The sequence below is a fragment of the Coenobita brevimanus genome, chromosome 33 (genome assembly GCF_032717465.1).
Source record: "Coenobita brevimanus isolate Jiangsu-jjx chromosome 33, ASM3271746v2, whole genome shotgun sequence".
Classification (NCBI taxonomy): domain Eukaryota; kingdom Metazoa; phylum Arthropoda; class Malacostraca; order Decapoda; family Coenobitidae; genus Coenobita; species Coenobita brevimanus.
In genome coordinates this window covers 35953924-35966476 of record NC_136986.1, presented here as the reverse complement: position 1 = coordinate 35966476, position 12553 = coordinate 35953924, and the positions used below count along the sequence as shown (strand labels likewise).

The window sequence follows — 12553 nt, the reverse complement described above, 5'->3', positions numbered from 1 at the left end:
CAGGCTGGAGAATAGGTCCATGAAGGGAAACGTGTCCTTGAGGAAAATACTTCCACTCAGGAAAACAGGTCAATGGGGTAAAATAGGTTAATTGTGAAAATAGGTCCATAGTGAGATAAGTACAAGAAGGAAAATAGATGCATGGAGGAAAATGGGTCCCTGGAAGGAAAATAGGATCATAGGTTAATCTAGGTCCAAGAGGGAAGAAAGATTCATGAGGTGAAAACAGGCCTATATGGGAAATAGGTGGGTGAGCGGTTAACCCGTTGAGAGTGTAGTAAGATGTAGTGTTAATATGCTAGTATATGCCATAAAAAGTTCCAGTCATCTGCAGCATTACGATATGCAATTGCTGAATTTACAGCTGAGATCCCTATTTCTGCTGAAGGTATGAAGTAGGGGTAAAGATACTTCGCTCAAAAGTCTTATGGTACGCCTGGGTATCAAATACGGAACTTTTACCTCAGGGTCCTACTGTGCTTCCAAATACGTCGCTGTCACCACTGGGCAAAGATGGTGGTTCAATCTGCCTGTCACTACGATCATTTTTCAAGCGGCCATCCATTATCTAGGTTTAACACTGTTTCGACATTGATCTTATGAACCAGTCTTTGTATCTTTGTACAGTGCACACCTGATTATAAATTCTTACCTTTGATATTAGCGAAGGACGTCGTGCACTGGTTTGTATGTTCAGTTCTAAACTGGAAGAACCCAAGTCAAAATTTCAGGGAGATAAGACTTTTTTTTTTTTCTTTTTTTTTTTTAATATCCACCACTGGCCAAAAGACCCAAATCTTTCAACAACTGTTTCTATTTCTTTTATTCTCTAAAATTTGTATATATTATACTATAATTTTGTGAATGACATCATTAACTAATTTGTACGGAGAAACAAAACATGGGCAGCGCTACGCTGTTGCAACCATCTACCTGACCAAGCACATATCCTCCCACCTCCCAGCACACCTAACCAAGAGCACAACGGCTCTCCCCCCCTCCCCCCACCCATCTTTTCTTTCAAACACGGTCATAAGGAGAACGCCTGGCGTGAAACTTGGTTTTTCTTTATACAAATGCTTGGGCAGAAAGAGGGCCACTGGATAAAAGAGAACAGAAACCAAAGGGCCAGGTGTCAATAAGTTTATAGAATCATTGGATAATGAGCATACAAAGGAATTAAAATAACTACTTATAAACTATCATATCAGTCAATACTAACAATTACTCTTTACAATGTAACTAAAATATTACTAAAATCAACATTTGTTCTGATATTATTCATTGTATTTTCTAAAAATATCTTTAGATTTATGTACCATAATAATTCCCAGGCAGCTGGTTTAAGATAGTCATCAAGCTTTCCAGCTGCCCCTCATATGTATGCATGTAAATTTGGGAAACGAAATAATAAACAAATGAATAAATAAATAAATAAATAAATGGGAAAATGCATAACAATAAACAAAAAACAGAACACATAAACATTCATAGCATTATATATTCTGATGGCATTGTAACTACCAAAAGGCACCAGAGACATATTAACATATATTCCTGGAGAGTGCGAAGCCGGTACCTGTATTAGTTTCTGAGTCCTTGCGAAGGAACAATTTTTTTTTTTACTTTTTCGTTATTAAAAATAAAACTACTTAAGACACAGCATGCTACCTATCAAAAGGCACCAGTTCACTATAAGACACAAAACTATGTGAAATTTCATGACTCCATAGTGAATGCTTTCTGAGTTCTGGCCCGGAAATGAGCTCTCTATGCCCGTCCAGCTACCCTGCCGCCCAGCTCTACTGACAGACACCTATTGATCCCAGTGACAACAACACCCTCCTCTAACCTTGTCAGGTGGAGGGTAAAAACCTAAACTGGCATCCTAACACTATTAAATACATGGGCAATACTACGATGTTGCAACTCTCCACCTGACCAAGCGAATACCCCACACCTCCCTCCACACCTAACCAAGCACATAAAGGCCTTCCCACCCACCCCCCGCTTGTGTAACACAGGGGCATTAATACTTAATAATTTCAGTAGTTGATCGATGGTAATAATGAATTTATGAGCATATATGATGAAATTATGACTCATTTTTTTTTAACTTAGGCAGCAATTTTTATGATTACATAATAGGTAGAGTCATCAAACTTCATACATAATTAGATATTCATATAATCATTTATCATGTAGAATTTCTGTCTCCTAGGTGCAACAGTTGCAAAGTTTTAATAGGAAAATGCATTAAAATCATCGGTTCTATATTTTTTTGCAATTTCATAACATTACATAATTTCGTGGCATTCTAACTTCCAAAAAGCACCAGGAGGCATATTAACACATATTTCTGGAGAGTTTGAAACCGGTACCTGTCTTAGTTTCTGAGTCCTTGCCCAGAAACCAAAAATTATTTTTCTTTGCTTTTTCATCATTAAAAAAATACTTAAGACACAGCATTCTACCTATCAAAAGGCACCAGTTCACTATAAGATACATAACTGTGTAAAATTTCATGGCTCCATAGTGAATACTCTCTTAGTTCTGGCCCGGAATCTCTGTGCCCGGCCACCCACCTTGCTGCCCAGCCACGTCTGCCGCCGAACTCAATGGACCTCTTGATCCCAGTGAAAACACCATCCTTCTATGACTTTATCAGGTGGAGGGTAAATATCGCAATTCTGCACTAATGCCTAAAGATACAAACAGGTAATCCTGTCATAATAGTCACAGTGTGTTTATATCATTGGGCAAAATACCCCTTCCTACAGAACACCATCGTTTGCAAATATGTAATGCCTCTTTACATTACACATCTGCAGTTATCACCTGCGGACCCTCAAGCGAGGCAAGTGTATTAATATAGGGACCATACAGTATGTGAAAGACAACGAGATGAGTCAGGAACTTTTCCATACATGTCAACTGTCGACCCTAAGTAAGAAAACTTATACAAGAGGATGTAAAGCATTTGCATGTGTACAAAAAGTTAACACCTCACAAACAGAACACCATCAACTGAAAGTGTTCATTACTTATATATACTGCACACGTGCATTTATCAACTGGTGACTGTCAGGTGAGGCGGGGTTTAATATAAGGGACATCAGTTTAAGAAATATAATGGTCAGAAGCAGAAACTATTCCAAATATATCATCTGCCCTAAATTATACAATACGAGTACATACAAACTTACTGTTAATAATAATCATAACCAAACACATTAAAAAGTTGCATCACTCTGACCAATCCGGTGTCCCTCAAAAAAAGCCATCAACTTATCGTCATAACGAGATCCCCATCACCCATGGTGGTGCAATTAGATTCTTTGACAAAGATTGTTTACCACATACCTGGTCACCCATCAGTACAATTGGGAACTTTCGTAAATTCATTTGTTGATGATGTATTCTAAAGGAAAACAGAGAACAGGAACAAAAGAAAAAAAAAGTTGGCTGTCTGAAATAATGATCTTCGTGTAGGGGACAGACATTAATCTACACCACCAAGGAACAGACTGTAGCACCAGTGGAACAGGGCAGTACTCCGAAGATGGATGGTAAGCTGATGATAGGGTGAGTTAGAACTGCCGTTTCATCATCCCTCGGGACTAGCTTCCAACCATCCCCTATGCTGAACTTTTTCAGTGTTTCAGTAACACAGAGAGTAGGCCAGCACAGTCTCCTATACAAGTTCCTCCAACTGTCAACACCAAACTACATGCACATTACACATCCCACTTATATTTCTAAATAAAAATAAATGACATCTCAACACCCAGCCTCGGAATACCGAAGGGGGGTGGGGGGGACTATAAAAACCCCCATCATCCGCCCCTCTCCCGGTGACGGCCAAGAGAGATGCTTGGAATCATTGTCTGACTCACTTCATTTCTGCGACATTCTGGGCTTTTGGTCTAATTTTCTCTGTTGAACACCACATCACTTCCTATAAACCTCACCTTCTCTTCCTCACCGAGATCAGCTGTCTGAGGCCACTGACAGCAAACCCTTCTCTTTGTCCTCCTACTTTCTCTGTACTCAGTAGCCAAAGCTGGCTGTTGTATTATAATCTTGCTCTCGTGTTCCTGAACTTGAATCTTCTGAATTCTCCACTCTCTGACTTTGGCTATCATTCCATTCTTTGACTAAATATATCTGTGCTATTTTCTTATCTCCTACTATGAAAATTTTTTGAAAATCTTACTTTTAAGACAGAACGCATTTTATAAATTTTTCCTGTGAAATTACCATTCTAGGCGATTTTAGTGTTCAGCACCACCTTTGATTCTCCTTTCCATTGATCCAGCTGGTGTCAAGCCTACATCTTTTCTATCCATAATGACCTAGAACAGCTTGTAGAGCATCTACTTGCATCCCTGACAGCCCTGTAGAGAGTTCCAACATACTTGACCTTTTCTTCACAACTAATCCTTCTGTGTATGCTGTTAATATTTTCTCTCCCTGGGGCTCCTCTGATCGCAACTGTATCACCTTAACCTGTACTATCACTCTGACAAGGCTTGTGAACCCTCCCAAGTAGCGGTGGGTGTGGCACTTTGGAGCAGCTGATTCAGAGGCCTTCATGTAAAACTTCTTTGATTCTCCCTAGAATGATAATATTTCTTCCATGGCCGAGAGCCATCTGGGAGTGCATCGTGCATTAAAAAAGTTATTCTCTCGGGCATGGAAGCATACTTTCCTTTCTCCTATCCTGTGACTAACACAAAAAATAAATAAATTACTTAGCTTAATCTCGCATTTTCTAATGTTCTCCACGACAAGGAGAAATCCTACAAAAGAAACCGGACACATCCCTGAATCTCAGCTCTTTCATGTTTCTCCCGGAATCACGCTAAGTCTTTCCTTTGCTCTGCTAAAAATAATTTCACTCATACTAAATGCTCCGAACTCTCCACCTCAGATTCTTTCCGCTCCTTTTGGCGCCTTGCCAAAAACCTTTCTAACAACTTTACTTCATCATATTGCCCTCCTCTTTTCCGCCTGATGACTTTATAGCTGTTTCTTCTATTGATACAGCAGAACTCTTCACTCAGGCTTTCTCCTCCACTTTGATCTCAGACGATTTTGGTGCTGTTCCTCTGTCACTGCACCCCTCTGATTTCTTCATAGCTGACATTAAAATGTCTCCAATTGATGTGTTTTCTGCCATCACTGGCCTTAATACAAACAAGGCATATGGGCCTGATGGGGTCCTTCCTGTTGTCCTCAAGAACTCTGCTTCTGTGCTTCCAACCTGCCTAAGTATACTCTTTCGCCTTTGTCAATTTGTGCCTTTCCTTCTTATTGGAAGTTTGCTGTCATTCATCCTGTCCCAAAGAAGGGTGACTATCCCCAGCCCTCTAACTAGTACCTAATTGCTTGAACATCCTGATCTAAAGTTTTTGAATCAATTCATAATGAAAAAAAATTTAAAGCACCTTTCCTATCACAGGCTTCTTTCCGATCGTCAGTGTGGGTTCCACCTGGGACGTTCCACTGGCGATCTTATCGCCTTCCTTTCAGTTTCTTGGTCATCTTTCTCTTGGAACTTAGGCCAAGCTTTACCATTGTGCTTGACATCTCAAAGGCGCTCGATCGAGTCCGGTATTAGTCTTAAATGGGAGATCAATTGTGGTGTTCCTCAGAGCTCTGTCTTACCACAAACTCTCTTCCTTTTATTCATCAATGACTTTTTAAGCTGTACATCTTAACCTATCTACATATACACTGATGACTCTACCTTTCACTTTTTCATCCACTTCCCACAGCGACCATCTCAGCAGTTACTTTAACAAACATGGGAGATGAGGCTATGGCGCACCTAATGTCTTACTTGGTTCAAATCTCTGATTAGGGTAAAAGTAATCTTGTTTTTCATGTATCAAGAATCAGTTCTTAGATCTTTCGACCATCATTGTCTGCCACAGTGATATCCTCTAATTTTAATCAGTACTCAACTCAGTCATGCATCATCTATGAATATACTTGAGGTTTCATTCTCTCGGGATTCGTCTTGGAAAGATCATTATACCTCTCTTGTAAAATCTGCTTCCAAGAGATTAGGTGTGCTAAGCCGACTTAGTGCCTTCTTTACCTCTGCACAGTTGACCTTATTCATGGGTTTTATTCGTCCCTGTTTAGAGTACAACTCTCATGTGTGGGGAAGCTTTTCACATACAGCTCCTCTCAACAAGGTGGAGTCAAAGGCTTGCCATCTGATTAACTCTCCTCCTCTTAATGGCTTCCTTTAACCTCAGTCTCTTCGCCACATTGTTGTATTTTTATCTCTGCCCCTCCGAATTGTCTGCTTGCATCCCTCCACCACTATGGTGGGCGCACAACACCAGTCTAGCAGCAAACTCTCATTCCTTTTCGGTCTAACGCCCTAATGCAAGAGTTAACCGTTACGTTACTCCCAGTCCTATATGTATGCACTTGGGTAACTCTGGAACTGTCTTCCTCTGTCTGTATTTTCTATTGTCTATGACTGGTTTTAAATGCAGAGTGTCCAGGCATCTCGAAATAAGCTTATCTTGAATTTGGCTTTTTTTTTTTTTTCTTTCTTTGAGGGAACAGTTTGCAGGCTTCTAGTCTGTGCTTCATTTTTCCTTGCATTAAAAAATATCTTATTTACACATTCGTTTGCTTGAGAAATGAACTTGCCCTTTGTGCATTGTGTCCCCTTTTCCCTCTTCACCCAGCAATACAGTTGAGTACATGAATTAAACACTGCCTATCAAAGGGCGCATTCCAGAGAAAAGGTAGGGCGTGGCAAAATTTGACTGCATGCCTTAATGACATTTGTGGAGTCGATAGGAACTAATGGCAATTACTTCCTCTACGGTTAAATGGTGTCATACTTAAGGTGATTAATATTCCCTGGATTTGGCATGTGTATGCGTGCTGTGCGTGTGTGTGTATTGTATGTGTTGCATGTATGTGTTTATGTTCGACTGCGTGTTTAGTATGTGTGTGTGCACCTGCATGAAAGTGATCATATTTCTGTGATGCTGTGTATGTTAGAAGCGTATGTGTTTTGTGTGTTTATATATGGAGGTATTAATATGAGTGTGTTTCACGTTAATGTTTACATGAATGTGTGATATGTGTCTGGATGCGGTAACTAATACACTGCGCGTTACGAGGAAATTCGCACACACACACACACACACACACACACACACACACACACACACACACACACACACACACACACATCTCCCCTCAAACACACAAAAGCTATGACAAGTGACCTAAAATTTCCAGTACTGAACACTTTTTGTTCGTACTACCTACATAATTATAGAATTCACCCACGTGTGTAAATTGGAAATATTTGTCTTTTATATATTGCAGATTAAAAAGAAAGATCCTAAATAAAAATGTATTATTGAATTATTACTCCCGTCAACAATCATAAAAGAATGTTTATATGAATAATGTCAGAGATCAAGTGATTTTTTTTTTTTTTTGAGCGCCACCAGTGATTTAAATTAATTCCATACTCTATAAAAAGCAAAGTTAAAATATAGCATAATATTTTGTCCTCGGTGTGAGAACATAAATGACAAACAAATCTATTATTCTGTAAGTGTGAGACAAAATAAGCGGATATCTTTGTCTTTGGTGTTAGAGTATTAAAACAATGTTGATATTTGTGTCCTCGGTGTTACACAAGACATTCTATTACCACTTCTACAATTCTACATATACTGAGGTGAAAACAGAAGTGGGTATTTAAGTCGATGGTGTGAGGACAAAGGTTACTAAACAAATCTATTATTCTACAACTGCTGAGGTAAAATCAGAGGATATCTGTTTCTTAAGGGAGAACAGGGGCCGTATTAGCATGGGTATAGGAAGTTTCCAAACACCTTTTCCTTGTCAGTTTTTATTTGCATGTGGCGCTTTCATTTTCCCGCCAGTGATATTTTTGTAATGTACGAGTATGTTGATATTAACACGGTGCCATGCAAGACACTAATACAGGGACTATCTCTGCATAAATCCGATTGTAACTCATTGTGTCATTCTGTTTGTGCCCCCCGTGGAGGTCTTTACACAAACTTTATGGAGCAGCAGCAAGTCTCTTCGATGTTTTCGTTGTCACCTGTTTACTCCTTACGTGAATAAACACTTCAAATAAATTTGTCATTCCTGTAGTTTTCCAAATGGCGTGTCATTACTTACTTTTTAAGTATGGCTTGCAATGAAGAACTATTACAATTATTACCACTGAATAAGCGAAGCGAACAAGGGAAGTTTACTGTTGGCGTGTGGGTGGAAAATTACAATACAAGTAAGCGGCCCGACCCGGCTTAGACTGACTTTCATGCTTTTCAGAGACCAATAACCTTTACTCATTAAAGCTGGAGCATTATTTTTTTTTTTCCTCTTGATGTTAGGTCTATTTGTTTAATTTTGTAGTTCATTATCAACAACACAAATATCAAACCATAACATTGTGCATTTTGCAATAATAGAAAAAGTGCTTTTCAAAGAGTTCGCGTGCTTCAGCTGGATTAATATAATAGGAATTCAAATGATCACGAAAAAAATCACCGCACGTGATTCCTTACATGTGTTATCTATTCAAACACTGGGAGGGCAAGACAGTCCAACACACTGCTGGTCCCAAGTCCAGAAAAATAGGGAGAAATGTCGTCAGAGAGGGTATCCAGCCGTAAAACTGGTCAAAAATGGTAAATCAAACCAGAATAGCACCGGAAACTGCTAGAGCATACCCTTTAAGCGATGCACAGGGGTCTGACCTGATCGTTATGAAAATGGGCTCTGGCAACCACATCACGGGCAGGCCCTATTAAAGAGGCTAGACCAGGTGAGAGTGGGAGCCAAAAATTTGGGGACAATGAGCAGAAGAGGAAGAGAGTTGGAGGATTTGATGGAGAAGAGGAAGGTTGGAGTACTGTGTGTACAGAAAACTGGATGGAAAGAGAATCAGGCAAAAGAGTTAAATGATGCAGATGAGAAATGGAGGAGTGATGTGAGGATAGTGTTATCCAAGGAACTTAAGGATAAACGTGTAAGCGTGAGCAGTAGAAGTGACAGAGTGATGAGTGTGAAGTTAGGCCTGAATGGGATGTTGGATAACCTCATATGGCCGTATGTTCTCCAGGTTGGAGATGAAGAGTAGGAGAAACTAGTATTTTGGGATCAGATGGCATAAGAGTTTAGGGCAACACCGGATGGAGAAAGGGAAATCCTAGGTGGAGACCTGAATGAGGGTGTGGAGAGAAGCAGATAGGGGGCTGGGAGGGTGCATTGTGGTTGGGGTGTGGGAAATACGAATGAGAAAGGGCAGGAGATCGTAGATTTTGCACTGGCGTTTGATTTGGCGATTGCTATCAGCTTTTTCTGCGAACACAGCGAACCAGTTTTTGAACACCAAGAGTGGAAAAGATAAAGTCAAATAGACTTCCTAACGCGTAGGAGATCCCATTTGAAAGAGGTTAAGAAATGCAAGGTCATAAACGGGGAAAGTGTGGTGGCACAACACGGACTAGTAATGATGTACTCTGAGATGAATAGCAAGATAAGGAAATTAGAGCATGGGACACCAAAGACAAAGTGGCCGAGGCTGAAAGAGAAGGATCTAAGTGTGCAATTTAGGGGGAAGGGAGAAAGTTTCGAGAAAAGTTAGACCGCCAAGGGGGTGCAGAAGCGATGGGAGGAACCAAGCCAGGTGTTTCAAAGACTTAGTAAGGAGGTTTTGGGTATGTCAGTTGAGAGGAGACCCCCTGGGGATAAAGAGACGTGGTGAAAGAACGAGGATGTGCAGGAAGTGATAGGGGTTAAAAATGACATTAAGACGAAGCGGGATACATCCAGGCTACAGGAAGATAAAGAAATCCATTGGCATGGAGATGAAGGAGCAAAGAAAACAGTGGCAAAAGCAAAGACGCAAGCTTGGAGTGAGATGTACGAGGAGTTGGACAGTCTAGGGCTATAACGTCTTCCTTTTTTTTTTTAAATAAAAGGTAGCCTGTATCATAAATTGATGAATTTTTGTTTAAAAACAAGGAAAAAACCCTTATTCCTCTCTGTTTTAAATAAAGGTCACCCCCAAATAAAAAAAAATGGATTACCATATATTTAATGTTACCACACGCAACTTTTATCATTCTTTATCTTTATATAGATTTTTTATAACTGTATAGACTTGCACAGAATATTTTAGAACTGTTTAGAACATTCTAGAACAGTTTGTACCGTTCTAGTATGGTTTAATATTATTTAGAACTTTCTAGAATAATCTAAATATTATATAATGGGATGCAGTTTTCAGCATCTAACAGTTATCTTCGCAGTTTGCAGGTTAGCAGTCAGCCCAATAATTGCTTAGTGTGTTATTGTTATATATTAAATATAATTGATATTCAGATGAGCATGATTGATGAAAATGGGTACCAGGTAGTACTAATTAAAAATGAAAGAACAGAAATTAAATTGGATGCATTGCATTTGCAAAATGGCAAGGCTGAAACTATTGCTGAAGGAATTGCAAAAGTTATTGATGAATACAACTTAAGGCATACAATAAAATGATCATTGCTGATACAACTAGCGTTAATACCGGGAAAAAGAGTGGAGTTGTTGTCAGATTACAATAAATGTTCTTGGATAAGAGTTCCAACAAGCCACAATTTTTCGGTTGTCAGCATCACTTTCTGGACAGGATTCTCCATTTGGTGAAGGACGAAGATCTTGGCGCTAACACCAATTCTCCAAACATCGAATATCCATTTGTGTCTTTACTAATAAAGAATTATGAAAAACTAAAATCGCAGTTTGTTAATGGAACAGAAGAGATCCTCGATAAGTCAGGATGGAGAGATGGCATGAAGTTTAACAAGAGTGTTTAGATTCTTTGAAGAAAAAGGGCATTTTCCTTGTATTAACTTTCACAAAATTCCAAATATCAGTAATGCTAGGTGGAATTCAAGAGCGATTCTCGCTATCCTTGCATTCATTCTTATACCTACAACAAGGAAGACTTTGGAGAAGATATGCAGATTCATATCGTACGAATGGGCAGAGTACTGGTTTACTAATCAGATGTACAATGAAAACGACTTCAAGAACTTGTCAGGAATACTACAGTAAAACCTTACAAAAAAGTACTAAACTCATTGCTGAATCACTGGAAGCAGGAGCCATCCTTACTCAAGATACCAAGGAGTAAGAGTGTGCAGAACGTGCAATCAAAGTGATGCAGGAACTTTTATGCTGCCTGCAGAAACAAAACTAAACTGCAACTTAGACATATTCTAGGTAAGAAACAGTGATTTTAAGTATTAATGCATTTGTATAAACTCTTTTTATTATTATTATTATTATTATTATTATTATTATTATATACACTTGCAAAAATCGAACTTTTTATTTCGGGGTGATTTTTTTTTTTTTTTTTTTTTTTTTTAACTGAGAAGAATAAGGACTTTTTCCTTGTTCTTAAGTAAAAGTTCATTGACTTGAGTACAGGAACGTAAGGTTGTAAAAAAGTTATCACCCTATTGGACACACTGGTGGAAGAGAAAAAAGATCTGTACAGAAAAAGATCTATAGAGGAGCCAAAAAAAAAAAAAAAAAAAAATCGAGATAAGGCAACCAGGGATTTCACTTAGATCATGCAGAGAAGGAGCGAAGGAGAAGTACTTTTATGTGGCCAGGACAAGATCAGGGATAAGTGGAAAGGACGTTTTAAAAAGTTCCTCTATGTGGAGAATCCGAGGGTAGTCTTTGAGGATGTAGTGCCAAATGAGGGCATAACGGCAGATTTAAGCAGAGAAGATTTAAAGATGACGCTGAAAAGAATGATGAATTGGAAAGCAATGATGGTGGACGGGACGCCCATTGAGGTCTGGAAGCGTTTGGGTGAAGAAGGGATACATTTGGTGTGGGATTTGATGCAGAAGATTTATGTGCGGAAAAATATACTGGGTGAATGGAGAGGTGGTGTGATTGTACTTATCTGCAAAGAGAAAGGAGACATCTAGGATTGTAGCAGTTATAGAAGGACATAGCGGTTGCTACATACGACGAAGGTTTGGGAGAGGATTATAGAGAGAAGGCTTGGGAATGAGACAACAATACGGATGGAGCAATCTGGTTTTATGCCAGGTAGAGCGACGACAAACTCAATTTTGCACAGAAAAAGTTGATGAAGAAGCATAAGGAGAGGCAGTGGAAACTGCTTCTGACACTCATTGACCTGGAGAAAGTCTATGACAGAGTGTTACGTCAGGAGGTCAATAGAGATATGAAGGAAAAGGAGGTGCTGGAGAAGTATGTGAAGTCGTACAAGTTGTGTGTGAGGCGGCGAGAACCCAGGTCAGAAATACTGTAGGACTGAAGAACAAATTTTTAGAGTTGGTTTACATTACTGATCTTCTTTAATTCCTTACCCTTTTATTCTGCTTATGGATGTGCTGTAACAGGAGTAGGTTGATGGAACAGGTGCAAGTGTTGAAATAAAACTCAGTAGACGGGGGTTTCTTGATATACTGGGCTTTATGACACA

The 12553-nt window shown here is 39.3% G+C and overlaps 1 protein-coding gene across 1 annotated transcript; it reads left to right on the top strand.

Moving 5' to 3' along the window:
* Nucleotides 1-11660: 11660 nt before the first annotated feature.
* LOC145395855 (uncharacterized) lies at nt 11661-12029 on the top strand. The gene has a single exon (XM_080269382.1). The coding sequence runs from the start codon at nt 11661-11663 to the stop codon at nt 12027-12029; it is 369 nt and encodes a 122-aa protein (XP_080125508.1).
* The last annotated feature ends 524 nt before the right edge of the window (nt 12030-12553 follow it).

What these genes read in the sequence shown, in the direction of transcription:
- LOC145395855 (XM_080269382.1), top strand. Translation starts at nt 11,661, where the DNA reads ATGCAGAGAAGGAGCGAAGGAGAAGTACTTTTATGTGGCCAGGACAAG.